The sequence below is a fragment of the Strix aluco genome, chromosome 16, assembly GCF_031877795.1.
Source record: "Strix aluco isolate bStrAlu1 chromosome 16, bStrAlu1.hap1, whole genome shotgun sequence".
Taxonomy (NCBI): domain Eukaryota; kingdom Metazoa; phylum Chordata; class Aves; order Strigiformes; family Strigidae; genus Strix; species Strix aluco.
Window position 1 is genome coordinate 21,436,720 of NC_133946.1, and position 26,238 is coordinate 21,462,957.

General features: G+C 50.8%; 2 protein-coding genes and 1 long non-coding RNA gene across 8 annotated transcripts; all 3 read right to left on the bottom strand.

Moving 5' to 3' along the window:
- Positions 1–5,068: 5,068 nt before the first annotated feature.
- Positions 5,069–7,634, bottom strand: LOC141930713 (uncharacterized). Of its 2 annotated transcripts, XR_012625388.1 has the most exons (4): positions 7,341–7,634; positions 5,662–6,096; positions 5,359–5,530; positions 5,069–5,193 (listed from the first exon to the last, which is right to left on the bottom strand). It is a non-coding gene; the product is annotated as an uncharacterized LOC141930713 (long non-coding RNA). The 2 variants fall into 2 exon arrangements; XR_012625387.1 differs by having other exon boundaries at positions 5,359–6,096.
- Positions 7,635–7,954: 320 nt separating this feature from the next.
- On the bottom strand, positions 7,955–16,290 carry LOC141930691 (uncharacterized). Its single transcript, XM_074841895.1, has 6 exons — positions 15,834–16,290; positions 13,903–14,095; positions 11,583–11,710; positions 11,220–11,389; positions 8,548–8,682; positions 7,955–8,212 (listed from the first exon to the last, which is right to left on the bottom strand). The coding sequence occupies exons 1-6, from the start codon at positions 15,916–15,918 to the stop codon at positions 7,955–7,957; spliced, it is 969 nt and encodes a 322-aa protein (XP_074697996.1). The 5' UTR covers positions 15,919–16,290.
- Positions 16,291–18,242: 1,952 nt separating this feature from the next.
- LOC141930837 (centrosome-associated protein CEP250-like) lies at positions 18,243–23,942 on the bottom strand. 5 transcript variants are annotated; one of them, XM_074842212.1, is made up of 9 exons: positions 23,731–23,942; positions 23,155–23,234; positions 22,585–22,862; positions 21,694–21,921; positions 21,018–21,114; positions 20,478–20,576; positions 19,331–19,480; positions 18,848–19,026; positions 18,243–18,397 (listed from the first exon to the last, which is right to left on the bottom strand). In XM_074842212.1, exons 4-8 carry the CDS (start codon positions 21,891–21,893, stop codon positions 18,958–18,960), a joined length of 615 nt encoding a protein of 204 aa, XP_074698313.1. In that variant the 5' UTR covers positions 21,894–21,921; positions 22,585–22,862; positions 23,155–23,234; positions 23,731–23,942; the 3' UTR covers positions 18,243–18,397; positions 18,848–18,957. The 5 variants fall into 5 exon arrangements, with proteins under 5 accessions (XP_074698313.1, XP_074698315.1, XP_074698318.1 ...); XM_074842215.1 differs by lacking the exon at positions 18,243–18,397 and adding an exon at positions 18,404–18,680; XM_074842216.1 differs by lacking the exon at positions 18,243–18,397 and adding an exon at positions 18,404–18,724.
- Between the last annotated feature and the right edge of the window lie 2,296 nt (positions 23,943–26,238).

The window sequence follows — 26,238 nt, forward strand, 5'->3', positions numbered from 1 at the left end:
AGCCATTGTGATACGATTCTACTAAGTTTATGTACTGGGTCTGGCTGAGCCGGAATTGGTTTTCCCCTGTAGCAGCCCTCATGGTGCTGTGTTTTATGTTGGGAGCTGGCAGGGTGTTGATAGCACACTGGTGCTGTGGCTACTGCTGAGTGGTGCTTACACAGCACCAAGGCTCTTTCCGACATTTTCCCCCCCCACAGTGGGACGGGGTGGGCAAGATCTTGGGAGGGGACACAACCAGGACAGCTGACCCCAACTGACCAAAGGGACATTCCAGACCATATGACGTCTGCTCAGTATAAAGCTGGGAGAAAGGAGGAAGGGGTGGGGGTCACCCTTGGTCCTCTGAGGCAACCACTACGTGTATTGGAGCCCTGCTTCCTGAGAAGGCCCGACATCGCCTGTTCATGGGAAGTAGAGAATAAATCTGTTTTCTTTTTTTTTTGCTTCCGCGCATGGACCTTTGCTTCGTTTTGCTTATATTAAAACTGTTTTTGTTTTACCCACAAGGGTTGGGTTTTTTTTCTATCTTATTTTCTTTCCCCTCTTTGCCCTGTTGAGAAAAAAAGGGGAAGGGGGGGGAAGTGATAGAGCGACTTGGTGGGTACCTGGCATTTAGCCAAGGTCAAACCACCACAGTTTAGTACATTACTCTCGCTCAATTGTGCCCTTTCCTTTCCATGCCAAATCCTAACCACAACATGTTGGCTAGGTTTGCCCAGGTAAGAGAGAACCAATTACCCATCCCCAGCTTTTGCACCTGAGGTAATTTTAACAGCAAGCTCCATAGTTCCTTCAGTAGTTCTGGGCTTGACAGAAAACATTCCAGCAGGTGAATGGTCTCCGGCCGGAGCTATACAGACAGGCAAACCTGCTGGCTGCAAGCATGGCTTCTCTGGCCAAGCAGGTCATGTATTTGTAGGAATATATATTCCTTTATCTTTATGGGAAACACCTTTAGAATCCTTCAGAGATGATGAAACCGGCCCGTGTCCCTCTGAAACCATTCTCTGCAGGATGGCTATTTCTTCCCTCAGAGTCCCACTGGCCTATCTGCCTTTTTGCCCTTCTCTGAACTTCTGGGATGTTCTTCTGGGGAGGAGCCAGCAGAACTGCAGCCAGGATTTAAAGTCCAGACTAAACATGATCTAGGCAGTGGCACAATGATGTTCTCTCTATTAGGGAGGAAGGGAAGAGAGAACAACCCTGACATTTGATTTCCCATTTTGGGGTTGGGGGTTTTTTTGGACCTCTACTGTGTAGTGTTTTCATGGTACCATCCTCCAGAACCGCACTGTGCCCTCTCGAAGGAGTGATGGTCAGAGCACAGACTGTCATTCTGTGTTTCAAATCAGGACTGGCTGTCCCCTTGCAGGCAGACATATTTATCTGGCTCAGCACTTTTGTTTCTCAAATGTCTCTATTTTTTTCCCACTGTCTGCTCTCAGTGGTAATGTTGAACAGCTTTCTATTACTAGCAAACTTTTGTATTCTCACCCCTTTTTTCTGATCCAGATATTTAGAAATCTAAATACAGATTTGGACACAAATAATAGCCCAAACCATGCAATGTAAATAGAGACAAGTTTGAAAATTACTTTGACTTAAGCTTCAAGGGGAGAAATCGTCAAAATAGAGGAAAAAAAACACCCTGAATCTTAACTGAATTTTATATGACTACAGCATCTTTCCCTACTTATTCAGAGGGATGTAACTGGAAAAGTTAAACTAAAAGACAGCCACTGATATAAACAATATTCTTCTGCTCTTATGGTGGTCTGTGGTCTCTCCACAAAGTCTGTGATATTGGTCATGTCAATGATCTCTCCTTTCTGGACTGCCTTCTCTTACCCAAGGTGATGACCCTGCTAATTCAGCTTACCTGGCCTGGCAGGAGAGCAAGTCTGGGAAACAGGAATGATGAATGGAAGGGGAAAATGAGGGAAGCTTGGTTGGCATTTGCATATTCTCTGCCTTCTCAGATCTGGACTGCACTCGTACAAGACCACCTAAAATCAGATCTCCACTGGAAAAAGTTGCTCCTTAAAATTATTAACAGAAGGCCAAAAAATATGTAAGAAATGGCTCTTCATGGCATCTGCCAGCCTCACCAGGACATCCTTTCTGTGCTTCTCAGTGGTCTCGAGTTTCCTTTCCAAAGACGCCACCTTTTGATGTAGAGTCACAGTCTCCTTCTTTAGAGCAGCAGCCTCCTCCTGCAAGGCACTTTGTAGAGAGTTCTTCTTGTGTTCTGCCATCTGTGTCTCTGCAGCAGGAAAGGTGAAGGAGAAGATGACAAGCAAAGCAAAACCAAACTAATTTGCATCCTACAGAGAAAACACCATTTTCTTACCTGCCTGTCTGTGTTTTCCAGGCCCTAAGCCCACAAGGACTTTCAAAGCACACATAAATAAAGGAAACTTCCAGGCAGAGAATAGAAGAAGAATGAGAGTGGCAAGGTTCAGGAGAATATGAAAATGTGCTTGCTCTTCTGTGAGTTGAAAGGGCAGGGCTAAGGGCATGGCAGCACATCACCCACAGTGTGAGAAGCAGGTAGCACTGACATCAGTGAAACATGGGCAGAGACAGGAGGTGAGAGTCAGATCCAGTGTCCTAAAGGAAAAGGAAGAAGAAGCAAAAGTGAAGACTGACTGACACAGTTCATTGACCAGGAAGACTTAAGAGACTTTACAGAAAAAACCAGATCTGTCAATGTTGTGCTTGAAGATGTGCTTTGGTATTTGTTCAAAAGAACGAAGCTAGGGGAATATGTTGTGCACTGGCAGGAAAAGGAAGAAAGGAAATATCCAGTGGTACTAGGACAACGGCAAGGAAAAAACAATTGAACATCACACCAGTACCGAGAGCTGAATCAAGGATGACTACAGATAGACAGGACTAAAACTAATACACTAAACTAATAGACAGGAACTAAGGATGGAAAGAACTGACTAGTGGGACAAGCAGGATCCATCCAATGGCAGAATTTCAAGTATATAAGCTTTATCATATGTAACATATGTAGTAAAAACTATGAATGTTCCAGAAAAAAGCAGTGATCCAAGGCCTAGAAAACTCTCTGAAAAATGATCAGCAGTTCCATCTCAGAGAGGGAACATGAAGAAATATTGAACAGGTAAAGGCTCTACAGGAGCAGGCGACAGCCTGTGGGGGAGGCAACGAGCAATGCCCACACCTCCCTGTTCCTGTAGTCTGGGACAAGGAAAACACGACAATGAGATAAAAACCCAATTCTGATGTGGGGAGTGGGAAAGCAATGACAGAGAAAGGAGAAGGAATGTCTGTCCAGCTATAATAGAGAGAGGCCAATAGCCCTGGAGGCTCTGGGATGGCCTGGAGATTAGAGGAAAAGGCAACTAGCTACATGTGAAAACCAGTTTATAAACACAACATGAACATGTTACCAAAGGCTACGGAAGTAAAAAATTGTGTTTTCTATGGCTGTGAGCTCAGACACCAAATCAGTGTCGGCAAGAAAACAGGTAAGAAGGATGCAGAAGCACGAGGTACCAGAGAACGAGGAAAAGCAGCAGAAGGAAGGATGCAATACCACAGGAACTTAACACTGAACTAATGCTCTGTGAGTCTGCCATGTAAGAGGAAAAGGAAGTCGATAAAGACAAGGCTTTTTGAGGTTGGTGCTTTCAAAGACCATACAGAGAAGGATACTGTGAGGCATCACGCTACACCTACTTAGCAGTGACATGGGACCTGAAAGGCACCACCTCTGCACATTATCACCAGTCACACAGCCAGATGCACTGCCAGACACTGGATCTTTCTCTACAAAAATCTTTCCCTGGTAGTTCTATCGATAAGTCTCAGGCTTGTTGTTTTTCTCCTCTTCCCATCTCTGGGCACTGCATTTTTCCTCTGCGTGGTATCAGAGACCCCCACTGGTGAGACAGGATGGGGTCAGTGGGTTGGAAAAGGGAAGTTGTACCTTCCTGGCTTTGAGCCAACTGTTTCTGCAGCTCTTGATCGCAGGCACTGAAATACTCCTTCTCAGCTTGCCTCTTGCTCAGCTCCAGCTTCGAGTCCTGTATCTTCTTCCTTGCATCCTTCTGGAAGAGGTAAGAAGAGAAGCATCACCTCACAGAGCCACTGCTGGCGGGAGACAAAGAGGTACAAACACACAGGCAGAAACAGCCAAGGTGGGAGGGGGCAGCTGGGCAGTAATGGTACATGGGATGGGGATTCTCCTTTCCCCCGTGGCAGCAAGCCAACCTGGCCCACAAGAATTTACATCCATTCTGGCTTGGGCACTCTGCTTGTCAGTTCAGTGCAGCAGAAGGACGGGATTTCTGGGTGCACTAGACACAAGTTACCAGATCTTGCTGAATCTACTCCAGGTGCTGACGCAGGTCTCGTAGGGCTGCAGTCACTCTGTCCACTGTGAGCTCCACAGGGAGGTCCCTGGCCTGGGAAACAGCTGGGCCCCAGGCATGACCCTGTTCTGGAGAGAGAAGCCATTCTGTTGCAAGCTTTAACCGAAAGGGTCTCCAACAAACAAGGCCTCTTTATGCACAGGAGGAGGTGGCAGTGCCTTTGATGTCATCCTAGAGCTCGTGTTACAGCAAGACGTGTGTCCCGGGCTAACATTATTTTGATGACCACTAATGTCAGCACTGCCTCAAGGAAGGACGCACGTGCCCTGGGACTTGGGCCCTATTTCATTCTGATGCTGGTAATTTCTCCACATACAAACACGGACTTGTCTCTGCAGGGATGTCAGGCTTCCAAGACTTCCCAAGGCTTGAATCAGCCTAAACTGACAGGACAGGTCTGTCACATCAGGATTACAAAGAACCACACCCCCAGCACCTGCTCCCCTATACCCGCCTACAGACCTGTGAACCCAGCCCCACACTTGCCTGAACTCCAAGGGACTAAGTCTCTGCTGTCACAGACCGTGCGCTGGAGAACCAAGTGCAGTTTGTCCAGCTGGGATCGGGCTTCGCGGGGGGCACTGTTGGCCTGCTGACACCCCGTGGCCAATGCCTGTGCTCTGCTCTCTGTGCTGCAGAGCCTCAAACACAGTTCAGACACCTCAGCCTCCAGCATGCGCAGAGAGTTCCTCAAGCACCGTTCGCCTGCTTGGGACTCCTCCAGATCCCGCAGCAGCTGCTCCTCCCGAGCTGCCAGGCCAGCCTCCTCCTGCAGCGACTGCACCTGTAACACAGACGCACAGCGCTCAGGGACAGTGCTGCTGCTGAGGAACAGAGCGGGATAGAAGAAGGGGCCAAGGAGGAATTACTTCAAGCCAAAAACCACGCTGGAAACAGAACGCACGAGGGCAAGGATTCAAACTGAGCAAAACAAGCTACAAACAGGTACCTGGAGGCTAAGGGGCCTGAAGGAAGTTTCCCCGTCCCCAAAGGAACAGTCAAACTGTCAGGTTTTCGTGCTTTCCAACCTCAGAAATGAAGGTTCCTGTGTGTGTGAGGGTGCGAGGGGCTGGATGGCAGGGTGAGGGGGCAGATGAAGCATTCCTGCATGGAGAGTGGGGCTGCCAGGGATGCTTGGGATTAGAAGCCAAGGGGAGACAATCGGCATCCTTCACGGGGCACCTCCCCAATGCCAGCTGAACGGCTGAGCCGGGAGTGCTCCCACAGACTGCCATAACCAATGCTGTCTCACCAGAGTGCTCAGGGCCTGGCAGAGGCAGAAACACCATCTGGGGACAACATCTGGAACAGAGATACTGAGAAGCTCCAAAGGAGTCTTCAATGCCATGAACCATGAGAGAACCGGGGAAAGCCCAGGCAGAACACAGCAGGTCCAGCCTCAGTGTGCAGTCTCTGGGCAGACCACAGAAGGAGTGCATGTTGTTGGGAGGGAAAACAAGTTGAGGCCTACAAGCTGAAGGTGGTATTCTATGTCCCTGGAGAAGAGGATGCTAGTGCACAGGTCACCTGGTTGTTGAGCTCCTGTATTTCTCTTCTGTGGTCTGAATGGAGCTGCTCGGCCTGGTGAAGAGCAGAAAGAAGCTGAGACACCTTGTTGTGCTGGGCAAGGTTGTTTTCTTCCAGGGTTTTGAGGCTCAGTTCCTTCTCTTCCAGAGACAGAGTCAGCCTGAAAGTCAGAGCAACTCATTACTACATGGTATATAACATTTAATAAACTCTTAGGACTTCCACCACCACAGGGGAAAAATGATTTGTCTGCTGAGGCTTGTCTGAACAACTAGGCTGCTTGTTCAGTCCTCAGCCAGGTTGGCAACCACACCCAAGCACGTGCCCACTACACTTTTATCCACAGAAGAAAGGTGAATTATTGGCTAAATACCCTATTTTTTTTGAGATGGGAATGTGAATAGAAACACCACAAAGTCTTGAAATGAAGACATTAGGGCAGAGGAAAATTTTTCTTTTGACTAATGAGACTCCAAGGGAGAGGTTTTGTCAATAATGAAGAGACATTTTCTTCCCCTAACTTGTCCTGGTAGGAACAGCAGCAACTGACAGCCAGGTGATCTTTGGGCAGTTCCACAAGACTTGCAGCACCCATATTACTTTCAGCTAGAGAAATGAAGGCTGATACCAGAAGCAGTAATGGAGGTCTGGAAGAAATACTCAGATCCTTATATAACATGCCAGATCCCTCGTGGGGGAAGCAAGAGGGCACGGCCTTTTATTTCTCTTCTTCAATGAAGGTGTGTGTTGAAGGCTGGCAAGACTTTACCAGGTGAAGTACCCTACCTACCCTTCCTCTTCTTTCTTGCGTTCCTTGGACAGTCAGTAACACCTGTAACTGGTGAGGCTGGCAGGGACCCTGCTCAAGCCCTTCCAGACACCGGCTGGGATTTTTTGAGGAATGAGGAAACAGATGGCAATATGAAACATGCTTATTTCTTGGGTGCCTCAGAGGGGAATCTGGCTTAGTTCAAAATCATGGTTTTAACCAAAGGTATCAGGATGGAAGACTGACACAGATCCCAAATGTTTAAAATTTACTAGACCCAAGACAGAGCTGATGGATGTATCTAGCTCATTACACTGCAGCTCGTTCTGCCTCCTTTGGTGTGTTTCAGGTTTGAAACCCCTGAAAGTTTCATTTAACAGCATTAACATGCTGACCTAACAAAACACCACCTCATTTTAAGGAAAGGACTACTCCAAAAGCCACTGTCTTCAGAAACACTGTAACTGAAGGATTAAAAGAAAATGAAACACCACATCAAGAGAATGAAACATATCTGCATGGATAGTTCAGAACTCTGCTTTTTAGGAAATGCTGCCAGAGCCACTTGGATATGTGAAGATCTGAAAGAGGGAATCCATTAAACAGAACAGAGAGTTTCACAGACTTTCATTTACCTGGCTTTTTCATTCTCTAGGACCTTCAACGAAGCCTGAAATTCTGTGTTGTGACACTCCACTTCTCCTCATCAACTCCTTTCCCCCTCCAAAGACTGCAAACACACTTGCAGCTCCTTGTTCTGATGTTCTACCTTCTCCCACTGACTCCTCTTCTCCTCCAGGATCTTCTGGACGTGCACAACCTCCAGCACCTTCTGCCTTGACAGTTCCTGTGCCTCACTCGGATCTTGCTGAGCTTTGTGGCCAATCACTTGCTGGGACTCTTTGGAGGCTGCTAGTTGAGATGTCAACTATTCCACCTCAAGTAAAACACAACAAAGCAGTCAAAAACTACAGCTTGCCACTGTCAGCTATATCAGCCATATCATATACTGTGAGGAAAGGGAAAGAACAACTTTAAATTTCACCCTTTCATGAAAATACCAGATCCACAATGGATACAGCTGGCTTGTTTAAAAATCTAAGTGGGTCACCATGTTCATCTGAAAAAGCACCTTAAAAAACAAGGCTAGCAGTACCAGGCCAGCAGAAATCCATTCTGATGAGTGCTGGCAAACAGGCACAAAGAGCAGCCCATCTGTCCAGGGCAGCAGCTGACTGGTCAGTCTCCTTCAGCCCAGCTGAGAGTGATGGCAGCCAGAGGGACTCACCCCATCCCCTGCTGCTCTGCCATGGGGAGAGACCACCTGGTTGATGACTGGAGTAACTATTGCTGTTTCACTCACCTGGTTTTGTAGAGCATCCCTCTGCTGAAGGAGGACATTAATTTCTTCTTTCATTATTTTGATTTCTTCCTTGTGCTTCTTCTCCACTGCCTTGATCTTACTCTGAGTTTCCTGCAGCTCTGCTTGCAGTTTTTCTGTGATGTTCTGCCAACACAAATGGAGAGCAAGCTGCTGGGACCTGCCATCAGGTTCAGCTTTCTCTTCTTTCTGTCTCAAAATCACATTCATTCAGCCACTTCTGCTTTTCTACCCAGCTCTGCTTCCACTGTAACACCTCCTTCCTGTTGCTGTTCTCTGGAGCTCATCAGGCTCTGGGCTTTCAGTGCCTGCACCAGTCCCTGCCTCCTCAGTCACAGCACTTAGGTTTTATTTCCTTGTAACTGCCCTTCACTCTGTTACCTGGGTCTCTCAGCCTCTCTCAGCTTACGTCCAGTTGCCAACGGCCTGTTCCTTCAACCCACCCTACTAGTCAGACTTACCTGCCCATCCTCGCGCTGCTCTTTCACCTCCTGCCTGAGCTGCTCCAGCTGCTGGTTGGCTTCTCTTAGCTCTCCCTGAGGCTGAAGTAGTGTCTCTAATAAAGCACTCTTCTCATGCTCCTTTTCTCGCAGGACCTGCACAGAAACAAGGAGAAGACAGGTTTAAACTTCCCACACAGAATTTGTGTGGCAAGGCTCCAACACCGACGGGCTGACACGTTCTCAAAGCGCTGTGTTGCTGCTCTCCCAGGCCCTTCTCTGCCCACCTGCAGACACAGCTTCCTAGGTGAGACTGGCCGTATGAACATGGTCCAGCCACAGTCCCCCTGTGATTGAACCTCCTACAAACATCTAACACCTAACAGGAAAATGTGTGGCACTTCTCAAATGTCTCGCCTTGCTGGTGAGGGTGTCCCTCATCTTCTGCTGTGTCCTGTTTGTCTTTCAATAGCAACTTTTACACCTAGTTAGCAGCAGAGAAAATGCAGGGCTGCCAGAGGGCTGAAGCGAGCAGCTCCTTCAGAAAACTCCTGTATTCCAAGTGGGGTTTGGTGAAAATTACTTAATTTTTAAGGTATTCATTAGACTTTGGTAAAGTACTGACATGACAGGGACACACTGACATCTCTGAGCACTGCCCTGGCATTTCAATACTTGTAGACACAGTTGGGGGTACTGCTGTCCCCAGGCAGACTCCGTGAAGAGGACTTTGGGTGGGACACAAGGAGGACTCTCACTGTGTGACAGGGTTGCACAGGAGATCTGGGCACAAAACAGCTTACCAGCAAGTGACTTAAAACAGCCCAGAAGACATCCCTGTTTTACTGCTCAGAAATATTTCAGAGGAGTCTTGAAAATTGTTTTTCTTTTGTCAACAATCCTGCCATGCCCCCCTGTCCCCCCCAGACAAAAACCCCATCCTCATGGGGATTCAGTCCTACAAATTCCGTTTGGTCTTTAATGGAGTTAAGGTTATAAGCATGTATCAGTAAAGATCAAAGGAGGACTTTTAAGAGAACTGTGAAGATACTCTGAGGTAAGTCTTAAAAAACCAATAGCAGCACAAAAATCTCAACTGAAAGGTGATGCTTCTGCCTGGCTTCCTCTGACAGGTCTCACTCCTAGTCCCAAAGAGAACCCTGCTTGCCTTTCACCTCACCAAATTCAATGTAGAAAACATGTAGGGCATGCTCCACACAGCCCGACATCCAGACATCTCCCACGGCTCTAGCCTTGCAAAAAAGCTACACAAATTCTCCTTTCACAGTCTGTACCTCTTGCTTGGCATTTTCGACTCTGGTTCATTCCTCCTCTTGTTGAGCTCGCGTGGTAGCAACTTTCTGCTTCATATCAAACAGCTTCTTCTCGTGCTCCCCTTCTGTCTCTGCCCTCTCTTTTTCCCATTGCTCCAGTATCTTCTGCAGCTCTGACTGATGCCCCTCCTGCTCGCTTGCCTGAGGAGTGGAGGGAAAGACTTCGAGGTGAAGTCCCAGCCACGCTCCTCAAAACAAATGTGAAGCTTCATCCCTCTCACAACCCCCCACCTCAACAGTGCACAACAATGGCTTTGTGCTCTCCATAAATCACGTCCTGTCAAGGAACTTAAAAGGTGGGTCAGCAGGTGGACGAATCATAGAATCATTTAGGTTGGAAAGACCTTTAAGAACATTGAGTCCAACCATTACAAAAAGGAGATGTTACCTTCCTCTCTCCATGGCTGCCTGTTTCCTAGCACCTGTCTCCTCAGGATTTCTCTCTATTCTTAGAGTCTATTTTCAAAGCTCACATCCATTTCCATCAGTGAAAAGATGTAGATGAACTGCAGGGTGAGAAAGAGACCGGTACCCTGATGCCCCAGTCACAAGACAGGCCACGAACGGAAGTACCAGGAACAAGGGGCCTGTTCCACATGCGTCAAGCCCAGAGATAACACCTCTGATGACGGTGACAGGACAGAAAGAAAGGAAGAAAGTTCCCGTGACTGCAGTTGGCAGCAATGTGAGGAGTCTACTTCATGGCAGACAGGAGTCTGTAAGATCCTACCCCTTTCCTGCCAGGCTTTGGGTGGGGAGCACCCAACCTCCAGCTAAACTCGCCTTAGGCCCACACTGAATCTGTGGCTGCTTCTACTGTCCTGGCAGAGTCCTGGGGGTCTTCCCATGCCTTCAAGTACAAGGTTTAGGGTTAGGGAGAATAGGGGATAGGGTTAGGGATAAGGGGTTAGGGGCTAGGGGTTGGGGTTAGGGGTAGCGGTTAGGATTAGGGGTTAGGGTGGAGGGTTGGGGGTTAGGGGGTAGGGAGGAGGGGGAGGGGTTGGGGTTAGGAGCTGGCGGTAAGAGGTAGGGATTAGGGGTTGGGGTTAGGGATGGGGTTAGGGATCAGGGGTCAGGGTTAGGAGTTAGCATTAGGCGTAAGGGTTAGGGGTTGGGGTGAGGGGTTAGGTGTAGGGGTGAGGGGTCAGGGATTAGGGGTTGGGGGTCTGGGGTTAGGGGTTAGGGGCTAGGGGTAGGAGGTTGGTGTTAGGGGTTGGGGGTTAGGGTTATGGGGTTAGGGGTCAGCAAGGTGTGACCTATGACAGATGGTTGCTGCCATTTCACACACTCAGGTGATTACTCTTCTAAAGCCAGCCCACAAAGCTTGCTTGAAGAATTCAGAAGCATATTGTTTCCTACCAGGTCTTGTAGGAGCTGGTTTATTTCAACTTCCTGATCAGCTTGCTGCAGTTTGAGGGTATTGTTACACTGCTGTTCCGTCTGCAGGAGCTGTTGTGCCATGTTTTCCCGTTCCTGCCTCATTAGAGATCGCTCTGCTTCCAGCTCACACTGAAGGCACTTCACTTCCCCTGCAAACAGGACAAATGGCAAGATTCAGAGTCTACACAATGGTTCTGACTTCACTGACCTTACGCCATCTGAACTCCAGTGCAGGAGAGATCTGCCTCCATCTCCTTCACTCCTCAGAAGCACTGCGGACACAGAGCTATTTTTATACCATCTTCCCTAGCAGGGGGATCACCAGAGACAGGAGGCTCTCACCTTGTATCACCTCCTTGGCCTGCGTGACTGTGTGAAGTTGGATTTCCAGCTGACTCCTGGTGATCTCCAGCTGAGAGAAGTGCTGCTGAGCTTCAAACAGGCTGGATTCCAGCGTCTCCTTCACTGACCTGTGAGTTGTGAGTACAGAGAGAAATGAGTTTGTTGCTCCTGACACCCACTGAGAGTTATTCCAGTAAGAAGTCATTCAAGATCCCTACCCCTGAGTACAGAAGATGGGTTGCAAGGAAACTTGTATACAGAAAGCATATTTCTGCCATTTAAAATAGCAATGCCAGCCCCTCCGGGGGATGCCCAGGCTTTGCTTATGACCCAGCATAACACAGAAAGCCCAGCTGAATTTGATCTCAACGGCCAAATCTGGAATTGCTGTTGGCTGACACACGGGTAGCTGTGCCCAGAGTCTGGGCCAACAAGCAAAAGCCCGGGCTCTGCTCACAGCCCTCAGCTCATCAGCGCTTCCAAGCTGCTCTGCAGGGGGACAGAACAAGACTATTTCCCTGCGTGACTTTTTGAATGCTGTTCACAGTGTAGCTATAGGTAAGTAACTTTCCAGACTCCTTGTATTTAAAAGGGACTCAAGAAATACATGAGATGATATAGCAGGATCTCTCGCTTGGAGCAGCACTCGTAAGAAACCTGAACTAGATTCTATCTGAACAAGGACCACTGAAAGGAGAGACGGGCAGCCTTCAGTTTCAACTGTTGAAAGTTCAAGAGAAAAACTTGCTGCTTTTCTCTAAGTGTTGCTAACTAAGGAGGCAGTAGCCCAAGTGACTTGTTGCTCTTTAAAATGGAAGCTGTAGTACTGCAGAGCCAAATTCTTACAGCCACAGACTTCAACCAACTGCTGCGTATGACACGAGGGTTCTGGAACCAGGAGCTGAAGTGACCTCCCTGATCTAACACAGCGCCCTGTGTGCCAGGTTCCCACAACACACAGCACTGCCTCGCTAGGACGGGGGTGCCATAAAAACCACAGCAGTAGAATTTCACTGCTTGGATGGACAATGGAGGGTGTATCTTCAAGGAGAACAAGCACATATTTCTGATTGTGCCAATCTCTGGCAGTCCAAAGCAAATATGCTCCATTTTAGGATAAATAGAATCAGTCTCTAAAACAGAACAGAAAAGATAGAGTCCAAAACTGTGACAACAAAAGGCTCTTGAGAACAACATCTGGCAAGAACAGTTGCTGAATTTTTATCTATTGTCAAAGGTTCTTCAGAACTAATTTATCTTCTCAAAAAATAATGTATCCCTTTTCAAAAAAATTTTTAAAAAGGAGATGAACATTTAATAGTTTAGTAACAGCCCAATAACTGACCAAACATAACTCAGCTGGATCAAATAAGAGAAGCTGGAGCTCAGAAGAAGCAGCAGCTCTCAAGAAACACTGAGTCAAAATGGGTGTTTATCAGCCATCCTAACGACATACTCTGGAGTAATAAAGTGTAAAAGTCAAGAAACATGAAAAACAATGTCTAAAACATCATTTGTACAGCTCTGCAAGTTCAGGAGTCTTCTAAAAAACACCTACAAGGACGACAAACAACTCCATTTTTTTTTTCTGAGCAGAACTTATCACATATGACCTTAGAAAGGCAGAAGGACAGAATCTTGCTCCTTCTCTGTGTAACTTCTCCACGACATCTGTCTCTAAACAGCAGGTGGTAAGGAGTACAGGGCGCAGACATCAGTGATGGGCAAGAATCCTCAGAGACGTGAGGATTCAAAAGAGGTTTCCCAGCTGCTGGAGTAACCAGCCCTGGGTCCTGCACCACAGTAACAAGAGTTACCTTCCAACCAGAAGGCCCTCGAGATCTGCAGCACCAGCCTCTGGCTCCACCCTAGATGGCAGTGTCCTACTCACAACGTCTGCATGGAACAGCCATCGACAGCCAAACTACTTGATAAGGACAGATCTATGTTCAAATGCATAGAACAAGAAACCAAAACCAGAGAGAAACTTCAGTTTCAGTAAACGTCTGCAGGGTTTAATTATTGCTCAATTCAGAGCCAAGCTGCCTTGCTTTGGACTTCACACAGGAATGTGCAGGGGGACATAAACCTGAGCTCGAGGCCCAGGAGATGTTTGCTAGTTTGAGCTGTCAGGAAAACAACGTTAAAATCATAGTATACTTTTTTTCATTTTGCTCAAGATTCTTTCATTTTCTGCCTGTGGAAGGTGAAAACATTTGAAAAGCACACAGGATGCAATAAATCCTCGTGGAATGATTACCACCTTTATAATTACAGCCATTATATAATGTCCTGCCTAGGGTTTCCTCCCCGCCCTTACCTGGCCTCTGCCAGCTGCTCTGACAGGCCTTGTCTGTCCCACTGCAGGGCTGCCAGGCGCACCTCTAGGGCAGCCTTCTCATGCTCCAGGAACTCCTTCTCTTTGGACACCGTGGCCAGTGCATGCCCCTGGCGAGAGGACTCCTGGCACAGCTGCTCAGACCGCTGCGAGCTGACTCTTGCTGGCGGTAAACCTGAAAGCAGGACAAAAGGCAGTTAGAGCCCTTTCTCTGGAGTTCTGTGCAGAGCCAGCCAGTGCCACTTCTGCATCAGCTGGAGGAGAAAGAGCTCCTGTACTGCGGGCTGGAAGTTTAAGAGCATCTGCTCCATCCACGCTAATACCCTGGGCTGCCAAAAGGCACTGGGACTGTTAACTTGGAAGTGATGAGTAAGGCCACGCTGGGCTGCCTGCGACCACACAGCCCCTTCACAGCAAACATAAATACACCAGACTACGTGTTTGCACGCAAAAATACGGCACCTTCCAGAACTGCCACCTTGCAAACTGGAATTCTATCAGAATCTATCCCAGTGCTGGAAATTTTCAGAAAAGTTTGAGCAAAAGCAACTTTGCTCACTGAAGAAAGTGAAAATACACGTGGTTTCTCCTTCTGGAAAAAAAGAAAAAGATCCAAGTGCATTGGCTGCAATGAGGTGATGCTGGGCAGGGAAACAGCCCTTGGGGTGATTTATTGAAGTCTGGCTGATGCGGCCAAAGAGATGGTAGACTCTATTCCTACAGTAGTTCATGTCAACAACACTATTTGCTTGTTTTACACAAAGAAGTTGTCTAATATACCTTGCTGGTATTCAAACTTGAAGATTAACCATGTTTTTTTAGCTTTTTTCTTCAATATAACACCTCTGCTTTTCTTCAATATAACACCACATACCGTGGACTCCAAGACTGACCATCTAACAGAGAACAGACCATCAGAAACAAACAATTCTCTCAAAGTTATCCCATAATATCCAAGATTGTACATTATGAAACTGACATTTAAATGATGACAAACTCCCTGGTCTCCTTCAGTGACATGATTCTCCCAAGCTCTTTTTCCAGGGTATCAAAATCAGTTAGTCCAGAGTGAAGAGTCTTGTGTGATCACCTATTTCTCATCTTCCTCAAAGCCTGAAGAGGCTCTAACAGCTCACAGAATCATAGAACCATTTAGGTTGGAAAAGACCTCTAAGATCATCAAGTCCAACTGTTAACCCAACACTGCCAAGCCCACCACTAACCATGTCCCTAAGCGCCACATCCACATGGCTTTTAAATACCTCCAGGGATGGTGACTCAACCACTTCCCCGGGCAGCCTGTTCCAAGGCCTGACAACCCTTTCCATGAAGAAATTTTTCCTAATATCCAACCTAAACCTCCGCTGGTGCAACCTGAGTCCTTTTTCTCTCATCCTATTGCTTGTTAATGTGAAAAGAGACCAACACCCACCTTGCTACAACCTCTCAGGGAGTTGTAGAGGGCCATGAGGTCTCCCCTCAGCCTCCTCTTCTCCAGACTAAACCCCCCCAGTTCCCTCAGCCGCTCCCCATCAGACCTGTGCTCCAGACCCTGCACCAGCTCCGTTGCCCTTCTCTGGACACGCTCATTCAATGGCCTTTTTGGAGTGAGGGGCCCAAAGTGAACACAGTATTCAAGGTGCAGCCTCACCAGTGCTGAGCACAGGGGGACAATCCCTGCCCTAGTCCTGCTGGCCACACTAGTTCTGACACAAGCCAGGATGCCATTGGCCTTCTTGGCCACCTGGGCACACTGCCAGCTCATAACCTGCCAGCTGCTGACCAGCACCTCCAGGTCCTTTTTCCCCAGGCATATTTCCAGCCACAAAGTTGCATGTATGTCTTAAAATACAATTTCAACAATTTCAGGATCTCATTCCCGTTCTTAGCAGTACAAGACAGCAGACACTGACCTGCAGCTTTGTTCCACTCTCCAGGCTCCAACAAATGGAGTTTTGAAAGTTGCAGATTCGCAAGAAAAAGCATAAGTAGAAACATGCAACCCCAGGTTTTTTTGACTCAGAAAAAGGGTGAAGAGCTACGCTGTTTGCTTCTTTTGCCACATGGGAGAGCAGCAGCCTCACTCAGATTCATGGGCAAGACAAATCATCTCTCTGCAGCTTATCAAAAGCCAAAAAAGAGGCCACCACAGGCAGGTGGATTGAAGTCATCTGTAGCAGCAGAGGACAACTGAGAGAATTGCAGAACAGCTCTGCCAGCCATCAACACATTTCCAAAAGGCAGTAAACAAAGCTTCTGACCTCCAGCACTACCAAGTGTCTCCTTGACAAAACCACCCCAGAATCCAACAGACTGAGCTTCACCGAGCCGAGCAGCCAAAAGCCCACCCGGAAAGCACCAGGTGTTTGGTCTCACCTGACTGAGCTGCTCTTGGTTTCTGCCTTCTCCTCTGCCAGTATCCTCAGCTCTACCTGCAGCCCCTCCCGTTGCTCCTCCACTTTCTTCAGCAGCTGCTCCAGGTGGGCTTTCTCTGCACCGAGCTCTTCATTTGTTCTTTCACACAAGCTCAGCTTCTCCTGGTCAGAGATCCTTACTCTCTCCAGCTCAGCCACTTTACCCGACAGAACTTCATTCTCTTGCTCCAGCTGCAGTCACAGAAGCACAGAGGAAATGAAATACAGTGAGATTTACCACGGAGAAGGTTTGGCTTCGACAGAAAAAGGAACATTTCCATATTCAGGCAGTCATACATCTGAAGGCAAGAAGTCTGAAAAGCAGCAGCAGCTGCAGACGAACACTTGGCAAGATCTTTGGCAACTGCTCACCTCGACACAAGTTTGTTCAGTCGCACTTTATCCAGTGCAAGAGCTTCACTGACACTGCTCATCTGCGCTGCTGCAACGTGTAGATCAGCTCCTTCAGCACTCGGCTTATTCTGAGCCCCTCTCAACTCTGCCACTGACTGCTCTGCCTGAAGAGACAAAAGAACAACATGAAAGCAGAGACAAGAAAATCCCTGACTTTAAGCAGCGACTCCAGATCCCCTTTGGTGGCTCTGACACACCCCCAGCCCAGCGCTCCCAATAACCATGTGGGGACTGACTGCACCAAGGAGCCTGTGTGGTCTGATCACCCTTTTCCAAGGAGGAGAACAACACTGTCACTGTCTTCTACTGACAGAAACGGCACCTGTGCTGGTCTTGCTATCACAACTCCCTCTCCCACAAGTTCTGCTAGGAATAAGGTGACCATACCTTCTCCAGGGCCATGGTAAGCTCATGCTTCTCTTGCCTCAGCAGATCCCTCTGAAGGTGCGATTCCTCCAGTGTCTCTCTCGCAACTACCAGCTCACTCTCTAATAAAGAATGTTCTTCTTCAAGTGCAGCTAAGTCCTTCAGCCTACGAGAAGGGGAAAGACAAACAAGTCTTTAATGTAAAAACAGTCTCATTTCCAAAACCAAGATTACATACCATTTCTGAGATATGGCAGTTTGAACGATTTACAACAGCTTTCTATTTACCCCCAAAGAATGCTGTAATTTCCTGCCTAGCGCTGTATCAGTCTTTGTCCTTGACCCAGGTGAAACATTCATCATTGAGAAAGTAAAACAAGCTTCCAGAAATCACAGGTTTCCAAAAAGTTCAGGTGCTCTCAACAGCTTCCTGCCTGTTAGCTCTCTCTCTCCTTTTTGATACATTAGATACCAGACTTTCCAAAGTTCTTCTTTGCATAACACAGACTTTTAAAGTCCAGATTAACATTCTCTCCATTATTCTTGCCTGCGGCAACAAAACGATGAAAGAGCCTGCAATCTATTTGGGGAGATCTGTATGAATTTCCAATCCAATAACCATAAGATGACAGGATGATTCAGGCTGGCAGGGACCCCAGGAGGCCTCTAGCCCAATCTTCACCTCAAAGCACCTGGGGTCAGTTATGGGATCAGTCCAGGTTGCTCAAGGCTCGATCCACTTGGGGCTTCCAAATTCCCAGGGATGGAATCTGCACAACCTTTCGAGCAACCTGTTCTGCTGCAGGATTGCCTTCATGGTTCCATTTTTTGTTCTCCTTAAATCCAGCCTGAACCTCTCTTGTTTCACCTTAGGCCTGTCATCAACTACTCCGGTCAGCTTTGGAATGATTTTTTTCAAGGGCCATAAAGACAGTACAAGGAGGCACCTCTGCTGTGTGTCAGCAGGGAGCCAGACCTGCCCACGTGCTCCCTTCACCAGTCTGTGCTACACATGCTGAGCAGGCAAAATCCATTCTTTTAGGGGGGCCTCCCACCGTCCGGCAGCACCCACCCCTGCCCAGAGGAAGCTTTAATACTCACAGGAGCTCCTGGTCACGACGTGCTCTCTCCATCCTCTGCTGCTGCTCCACCCTCTCCCCCGGGCTGCATCTTCCCTCAGCTGCAGCTCAGTGTTACTCTGATGCAGACGCGAGGCTTCTTGCTCCGTCTCTTCAAGCTGTTGCTGTGGCTCTGCCCTGGTTTTCTCGAGGTTTGCACGGTCACTGCAGAGACAAGGCTCAGTCAGAAGAATGAACAGGCCTGAAGAGTCACGGATGCCATTCCAGTCACTCCAGGCTGGCGCTGTGGGCAGCACGGTAAGGAAGAACTTGCCCTTCCCCTCACAAGGTCACTGGAGAGGGACAGAGGAAGGCAGGCAGGCTTTTGCCTTCATTCACTGAGAAGCCGTGGCTAGGAAAGGGCCCCCAAAGAACAGAATTCAGAGAAGCAGCACATCGAGAGGGAGGCGTCTTGTATTCCAACGTCGCTCTGAGTCTCCAAGACAGCCTTAGGATTCACAGTAGAGCAGGAAAAGCAGTGACAGGAGGATGCTGAAGTGCCAAACAGGGGCATACACGGCGAGGGCAGATGAGTTCTTTGCCCGTAACAGCTCTGAACTGCCAGAACTGGAAGCAGATTGCCTCCAGACCGCAGGAGGAGGAGGGAACACTCACCTTCTGAGTGCTTCTACCAGAGACTGCAGGTGCTGCTGGTGGCTGCTGGCCGTCTGGCATTCCTGCTCCAGTTGCTCGAGGCTTTGCTGCAGCTTCCAGCACTTCTCCTCCTACTGCCTGTGCTGGTGCAGCAGGAAACTGATAGAGTCCTGCCTGGCAGAGAGCTCTTCTTTTGGGGCCTGCAAGGAATGGGCAGGGAAAAGCACAAACAAGCAATAAGGAGCAGGGAAGATGGCTCCTGATAGCTGTGAGAGAAGCAAGCAGCGAGACAGCTCACCTGAAGGCAAAAGTTGTGATGAGGGGGTGGAGATCAAAGAGAGAAAAGCAGCAGAACACAGAGCTGGTGAGACTGGTGAGGCGATATAGTACCAAGAGCGGGATGGCTAGAAAGAAACTGACTAAGTGAATGGAAAGGTTTCAAGATAAGCAAGGCATCAGCAGCTGAGCCTGCGGCCAGTGGTGAAGGCAAGGAGAAATTCTCACCTGTGCTGCTCCTCTCCTCCTTGCCAGCGCTTCCTGAACCAACACAAAGGCACGCTCTGCACCAACGGAGCTCAGACAAGAGAGGACGTTGATAGACTCTGCCTGCTGGGAGCTGTCAGCGACCACACTGGCACATTCATCTAACACCACCTGAAAGCCCACATCAAGCTGTTACTCTCTGCTCATTCTGCTTGATTTTCTTTGTCTATTTCTCCTTTTTTTTCTCCCACTTCACCCTAGAGTCATTAAAAATTCAATTCTCTCATTTCTTCAGTCAACAAAGAAGTTTTGTCCCTGTGGTCACAAGTACTCCAGGGGTTTCTGAATACAGCTACTACAAACAAGAAGAAACAAGTGTGAAGTGGCTGGAGGCTGCCTGAACGCTCAGTTTCTTGAAGCTCTCATGAATGGCTTTAGTCTCCTTCAGCTTCTTAGAGCCACAGAGACAAGGAGCACCAGGTCAACACTGGAAATAGCAATGAAAGGAAATATTAATGCTACCCAGGGAAGAAGGAAGCTGATGAATACTGGAAAACAGCAATGAAAAAGCTAATGTTTATTCTGAGCAGTAGCACAAGAGGATAAAAATGACTGCATAAGGGGAAAGAACTGACTTTGTGAGAAGCTGTGTAAAACATCTGATGATTAAACCCCCCTCCTTAGAGTGAGGTTTAGGACTAAGCTAAAGTTAGCCCTAAACAGTTAGATCAGTTGCAATTCTGGGGAGATAATAATGGTCAGTGAATGCAGAGTGAAGGAGCAGAGTTGGCAAGTGCATTGATTCAGTCTGTGACCTTTTATAAAAATCTAAAGAACAAGAGAGTCATTGCTCAAGGAGGTGGGAGAAGCCTCCAGGCAACACTAGAACACAAATGTCAAGTAGCCAACTCAAAGCACAGTCAAATAGAGACCTTACGGGAAAGGCAAAGGTACGGAAACTTCTAGTGACTTAGCTCAAGTGTCACAGGACAGCCAACTCAGAAGTTAGAGCAGGTTTGATGTCAGAAAAGTGGTATAATAATTAAACAGCCAGTAGCAGTTAACACAGACAGTATAAAACATCTATCTATTCCCTGGGCCAGTCGTTTGCCTTCCTCAAGTACTTTTAAATCAAATTACAGGGATGTGGTCCCAACTCTGTAGTCACCTCTGTTATATCTTTTATCAGCTTTTGGAGGGAAAGATTCTCTTCTTTGACACTTTTAGTCAATGAAGCTTCATATTCTTTCTCTAGCAGACTTGCTTCCTGAGAATAGAATAAGCAAAGGGTGAGTGGGGAAGAGCTGCTCCCCTCTGCAGCATTCCCAGCCTCAGCAGCATCGTCGTGCTGATAAGCCTCAGCCCTAGTGATTCCAGTGTATCCCTTCCCACATCTATTGAATTCCTTCTTTGCTAAAACTAAGAAGAGAAAGACCAACAGCTGGTTTTCACAGGCTGCTATGAAGCTGTCAATTCCAAGGAACTCTGATCCCTAGAGATTTAGTCACAGGCAGAATAGCACTGGTGCAACCCTCGGAACTGTCTGCAGCTCCCCCGCCACTGCCTGCCCCTGGGCTGACTCACACGTGCCTGATGCTCCCACACAGTCAGCGTCCTCACCGCTCTTTCTCTTGAGGAAACCACACCCCTTTGTGCTAAAGCTGGAGAGCAACCATTGGGCCATCTCCCAAATAAAGGTAAAACATACTAGAATCTCCACAGTGTCGTTAAGTGTTTTCACTGTCTTCTCCTTCTCCTTGTTCTGCTTCTGAGACTGTACGAGCAAGGCTGAGAGCTCCGTCCCCCTGAGAAGAGAAGGTCCACGTGCCATTCCAAAAGCATCGCACACCAGCACCCGCTGAGGAGCTAAGCAGCTCCCAGAAGCACAGCAGAGAAAGTTCAGCCCAGAAAATACAGCAAAGGCAGCGTTCATCTCTACAGGTTAATATGCCTGATGTTGCAAAATGGCCCTTCCTGCCCCAAAGGACTTCTGCACTCAGTCTGGTAAGGGACTGTCAGTGCAGAGGGGCTTAGGATGGCCCTGGGCAAATCCCTCCCAACTCCTCTGCACAGCCCTGGGGGTACCAAGGGCTGTACAAGAGACACAGCTCTCTTTATGCTGGTCTCAACTTCTCACCAACAATCAGGTAACAGCAAAAACACTGTAATACACTGTGATCTCTTTTCCAGTCTTGTCTTACAAAAGCTTCTATCGGTCAGACGTGTTTTTCTACCCGTGCTGTTGAAGGCCATAGCTTGGCTAGGGACAGAAACAAGGCTGTGCAGAATGGGTGGGTTTTAAACGTGAACACAGCCCGCCTGTGAATCCAAGAAGCAGCCACAAAAGGTAATGTTGGTAACAGCAAAGTTTAAAACACATTCACCTGTCCTGAAGCTCCTTCTTCTCCAGGTCCCCCTTGACTTGTAAGGGCATCACTTCCCAAGTCTTCTGGCTTGTTTCCTGTTCCACTTGCTGCTGTGCCTGACCCTTTAGGACAGGTCTGCCCAGGCTGACGGGCTCCCAGAGCTGCACGCCAGAGTTCAGGTGGGAGCAGTTTACAAGTACAGAGCCAGAAAGCCTCATCTGCTCTGCCTTCAGCTCAGACACATCTCTGCAAAAGGATCAAGAAAGAGATCATACTCACACCACCATCTTTATCAGCTGACTCACTTCTGAAGCATGTTAATGGTGCAGCAGTAAAAGCTGGCAGGAAAGATGACATCTTTGCTGGGGACAAATCACCCATCTGACACTTTGGGATCGCGACACATTCTGATAGTTGAGCAATGGGTCCATTTGACGGGTTGAGGAGTGAGGCTATTTTCTCCTCAGAGATAAGAAGAAACATATGGAACAGCCAAAAGGCTTCAAGAATTAACTAGTAGGTGAGGGCATACCCTGCACATTGAGGGAAGCTTACAGCCAAGTAAGGTAAATGGCTGACAGCAACTCACAGTTTGAAACTGCATGATGGGAGAAACCTCCTGGGGTGAGTCCCCCAGATTCAGCTCTAGGGGCACTGAAAGGAGAAATCCCCCGTGCTCAGCAGTGCCCTGGCTGCTCCCTGACAGAACGGGGAAGGAAACCCACAGAAACTCTGCAGCAGAGATCACGATGGGCAGAGGCAGCGCTGGCTGTGAAGGCGATGGCGAGGGCTGGCAGCTGGACTGGCACTGGACAGTAACTGGGCTGCCTGCTGACAGAAGGGCAGCAGCACGCGAGCTCAAAGCTTTATACAAAAAGTTATTTAGCAATTGTTCTCTCCAGTAGGTACCATTAAAGCATCTTGGCAGGACCCTGCCCTGCAGGCCCAAACAGGGCTTCTCTCTCCTGGCCAGCTTTGCCTTGAAGAAACCTGCAGTAATGACATCCCCAGAGCTCTCGGGGCCTGAGAAGATTCACTCTGCCAAGGGCAGCTCTGAGTAGCCCCAGAGATCCAGAGCAGAGGGAAGAACAGTCCCAGGGTGCAGGGCTGAGGCAGACAGGGGCTTCTCTTCAGGGCAGCTCCTCTTCCCCCCACAGACTGTCACCCTCCTCCTGCAGGTCAAAGCTCTGGGAAGGAGCAGGACAAAGAGCTGATGAGAAGTACAAAAGCAACAGCTGCACTCTGCTGTGGGTCTGTCAGATTGGGTCTGGGGCAGCGTGGGCTCTTCAGAGGGTCCCCACCTCAGCCCTTCCACCCCAGACACCAGCAGCACACAAACCCCGTGGGTCACCAGCACAAGGCCAAGCTTCCCACGCCTGCAGAGTTTTACCCTCTGCCCCAGGCTCTGCTTTCCCAAGGGAAAAAAGAGCAGAGCTGCGAATGACTCTGGAGCAGCGCAGGAAGTGGAGCCTTTCTTACCTCCAGTTCTCCCGCGACCTGGCCCAGGAAATCTGAATTCTGTTGGTGAGCAGCTGCTGGTTCAATGCATCACTGAAGAGCTGATGGGAAGGAGAATGTTTGTCACTCTAAGCAGGGGGCACTGGGTGTCTGTAACACACGGAAACTGTTCCCACACCCCAAGAAAAAACCCCAAACCTCTGCAACTCCCTGCAGCGACCGCCCCTCCCACGCAGCCCAAGAGCTGCCCCAGCCCATCTCCTGCTCTCTGTGCCTGCAGCAGCCTCCGTGTCCCTGGGCTGCACAGGGCTCTCAGGGGTGGTGACCCCAAGAGCTGGGTTCTACCTTCACTGCACTGGTGCCACCTGCATTTCTGTAGGTCCTACCCAAACCCCTCTGTGTGCCCCAACCCCACACATTCCTGTAGGTCCTACCAAAACTCCCCTATACTCCCCATCTCTACACATTCATGTAGGTCCTACCCACCCCCCCATAGCCAAACTTTGCATATTCCTGTAGGTCCTACCAAAACCCTCCATATTCTCCATTTCTAAACATTCCTGAAGGTCCTGCCCAAACCGCCCCGTCCCACCATACCTCAAGGACAAGCCAGGTAGAGGCAGTGACGAGGAGGTGCAGGACCTAGTAGGGGTCATTTCCTGTGGTGTTTTTTTTTTTTTTTTAAAGTATATCATGACATCATGGCCGGCAGTGGCGTCACACTCCTCCGCCACTTCTCCCTTGTGAGTGTTGCCCTCCGTGGTGACGTCATGGCCGTGCTGGGGCTCTGCGGAGGGAGGGCTTTGCCCCTGGGGTGGGAGGCGATGATGTGATGTGATGTGATGTGACATCACATGCCCCCCCCCGCCCCCCACCCCCCCGACGCTGCGGGGGCCCCTTTGGGCCTGGAGACCCCCCCTGGGGCTGGGCCCCACGTCCTGAACCCACCCTCGCCACCGCCAGTGCCCAGGTGAGGGGGGATGGAGGGTTCGGGGAGGGGGGGGGCAGATTGGGGGGGCTGGGGGGTAGATTGGAGGCTCTGGGGGGGCCATGGGGCAGGACAGGGATTTTGGGAGGGCACATTGGGGGCTCTGGGGGGCAGATTGGGGGTTCTGGGGGGCACCACGGGGCAGGGTGGGGGTTCGGGGGGGCTGTGGGTCAGACCCCCCCTAATAACTCCCATTCTCCTCCCCCTCCCAGGCAGCCTCCCCACCCCCCATAGCCACCGTGGGGTGAACAGAGCCCACCGTGAGTCTGAACCCCCTGCTGTGGGTTCGGTTCCCCCTCCCCCTCCCCGCCGTGGGTGTGGAGGGGGAGGAGCGGCTGGAGCATTTGGGGCTGGGGGCCTACACCCCCGCGGGGCTGGTGCAAAACTTCCTCCGGTTCCTGTACCTCCACGTGGGGCTGCCCTGGTGGGGGCCATGGCTGTTGGTGAGCGGGGGGGCGCTCTGTGGGGCTGAGGGGGGATCTGGGGAGTTGGAGGGGGTCTCTGTGGGAGTCTGTGGGGCTGGGGTGTTCTCTGGGTGGCTGAGGTCTCTGGGGTTGGGGGAGATCTCTGTGGGGCTGAGGGGGGATCTATGGGATCGGGGTGTCTCTGTGGGGCCAGGGCGGTCTCTGTGGGTCCGTGAAACGTCCCTGTGGGGGTTCATGTGGTGGGGATTTGTGGGGGCTGCCTCGGGGCAGGTGTGGGGGGGCTCCCTGGGGGCTGCCCCTGACCCCCCCGTCGCCCCCCAGGGACGCTGGGCCCCGCCTGGCCCCGCTACCACCGCTGGTGCGTGAGCAGTGCGAGGCCGCCCGCCTGCCCGCACCCCCCCGCCTCCAGCGGCTCCGCCAGCGCCGGGCCTGCGGGGGGGCTGAATCCGCGCGACCCGCATTCGGGGCGCTCGCCGGGACATCCCGGCCCCCGGTGCCCCCCGGGAAGGACGGGGAAGGGGACGGCGACAAGGAGGAAGGGAAGAGAGGAGGAAGGGAAGAGGGGAGGGAGGACCCCAACCCCCCCCCCCCGAGCCGCCGTGTTCACACCCCCCGGGCGGGGTGAGGCCGCGACGCGGGCGTGACGCCACCCCCGAGGTCCGCCCCCCCACCCCAGGTCCCCCCCTACCCGCCTTCCCGCCTCACGTGAGCCCGCAGGGCCCGGAGGAGCGGCCAGAGCCGCGGGGCCGCCGCCGCCATCATGGTGGCCCTGAGGGGAGCGGGGAGAAGGGGCGAGACTAAAGGGAGGCGGCTCCGCGCAGGCGCGAAGGGGCGGGTCCGGCGACGCCGCGTCCTCCATGGGGAGTGTGGGCATTGCCAGGGCAGGGGCGGGGCCATCGGGGTGCATGCGCAGGAGGCGGAGGGGGGTGCGGAGCGACGCCGCGGCCGCCATGGCGGGTGAGGGCAGCCCATTCGGGGGCGGGCGGCGGCAGGGCGGGAAGGCTCTTTCCTCCCCTCAGCAGCCGCCGCCGCTGTCGTTGTGGAGGCGGTGCCGGTCGGGGCGGGCGCTGCCGCCGCTGCCTCCTCCTCTCCCCCCTCCTCTCCCCCCTCCTCTCCCCCCTCCTCTCCCCCCTCCTCTCCCCCCTCCTCTCCCCCCTCCTCTCCCCCCTCCTCTCCCCCCTCCTCTCCCCGCCTTCCTTCCCGCCAGCCCCTGAGGTAGGCAGGGGCTTCCCGCTGGGCGCCCCCTCCCCGCGGCACCCCCCGCGCTGGGGACGGGGGTCCCCGAGTTCTCCCTGGTACCCCCGGACCCTCACGCACCCCCGTTCCCCCCCCTCCCGGGGACCCCCCTGACAGGGCACTTGGGAACAGGGGACGGGACCCCCCTGACAGGGTGGGGAGAGGGACACACCCCCCCCCCACTGGGATCCCCCCCACCAGGGGCGTTTTGGGGGACAGGACCCCTCGGGGACCCCAGGTGAGGGGTGCGCCCCCATTAGAGTCACCGCTGCTCCGTTAACTCGTTATTTTCGCCATCACCCCCCCCCCCCCCCAAATTTCCCTTTTCCTCCCCGTTTCTCACCCCTCAGGTGATGGTGGAAGAGGCCGAGCCCAGTGCCCCCGTCCCGGCGGAGGGGGCTCCACACACACCCCGGGGGGGCCCCCCCATCCCGGAGGCCTCTGAGGGGCCCCCCG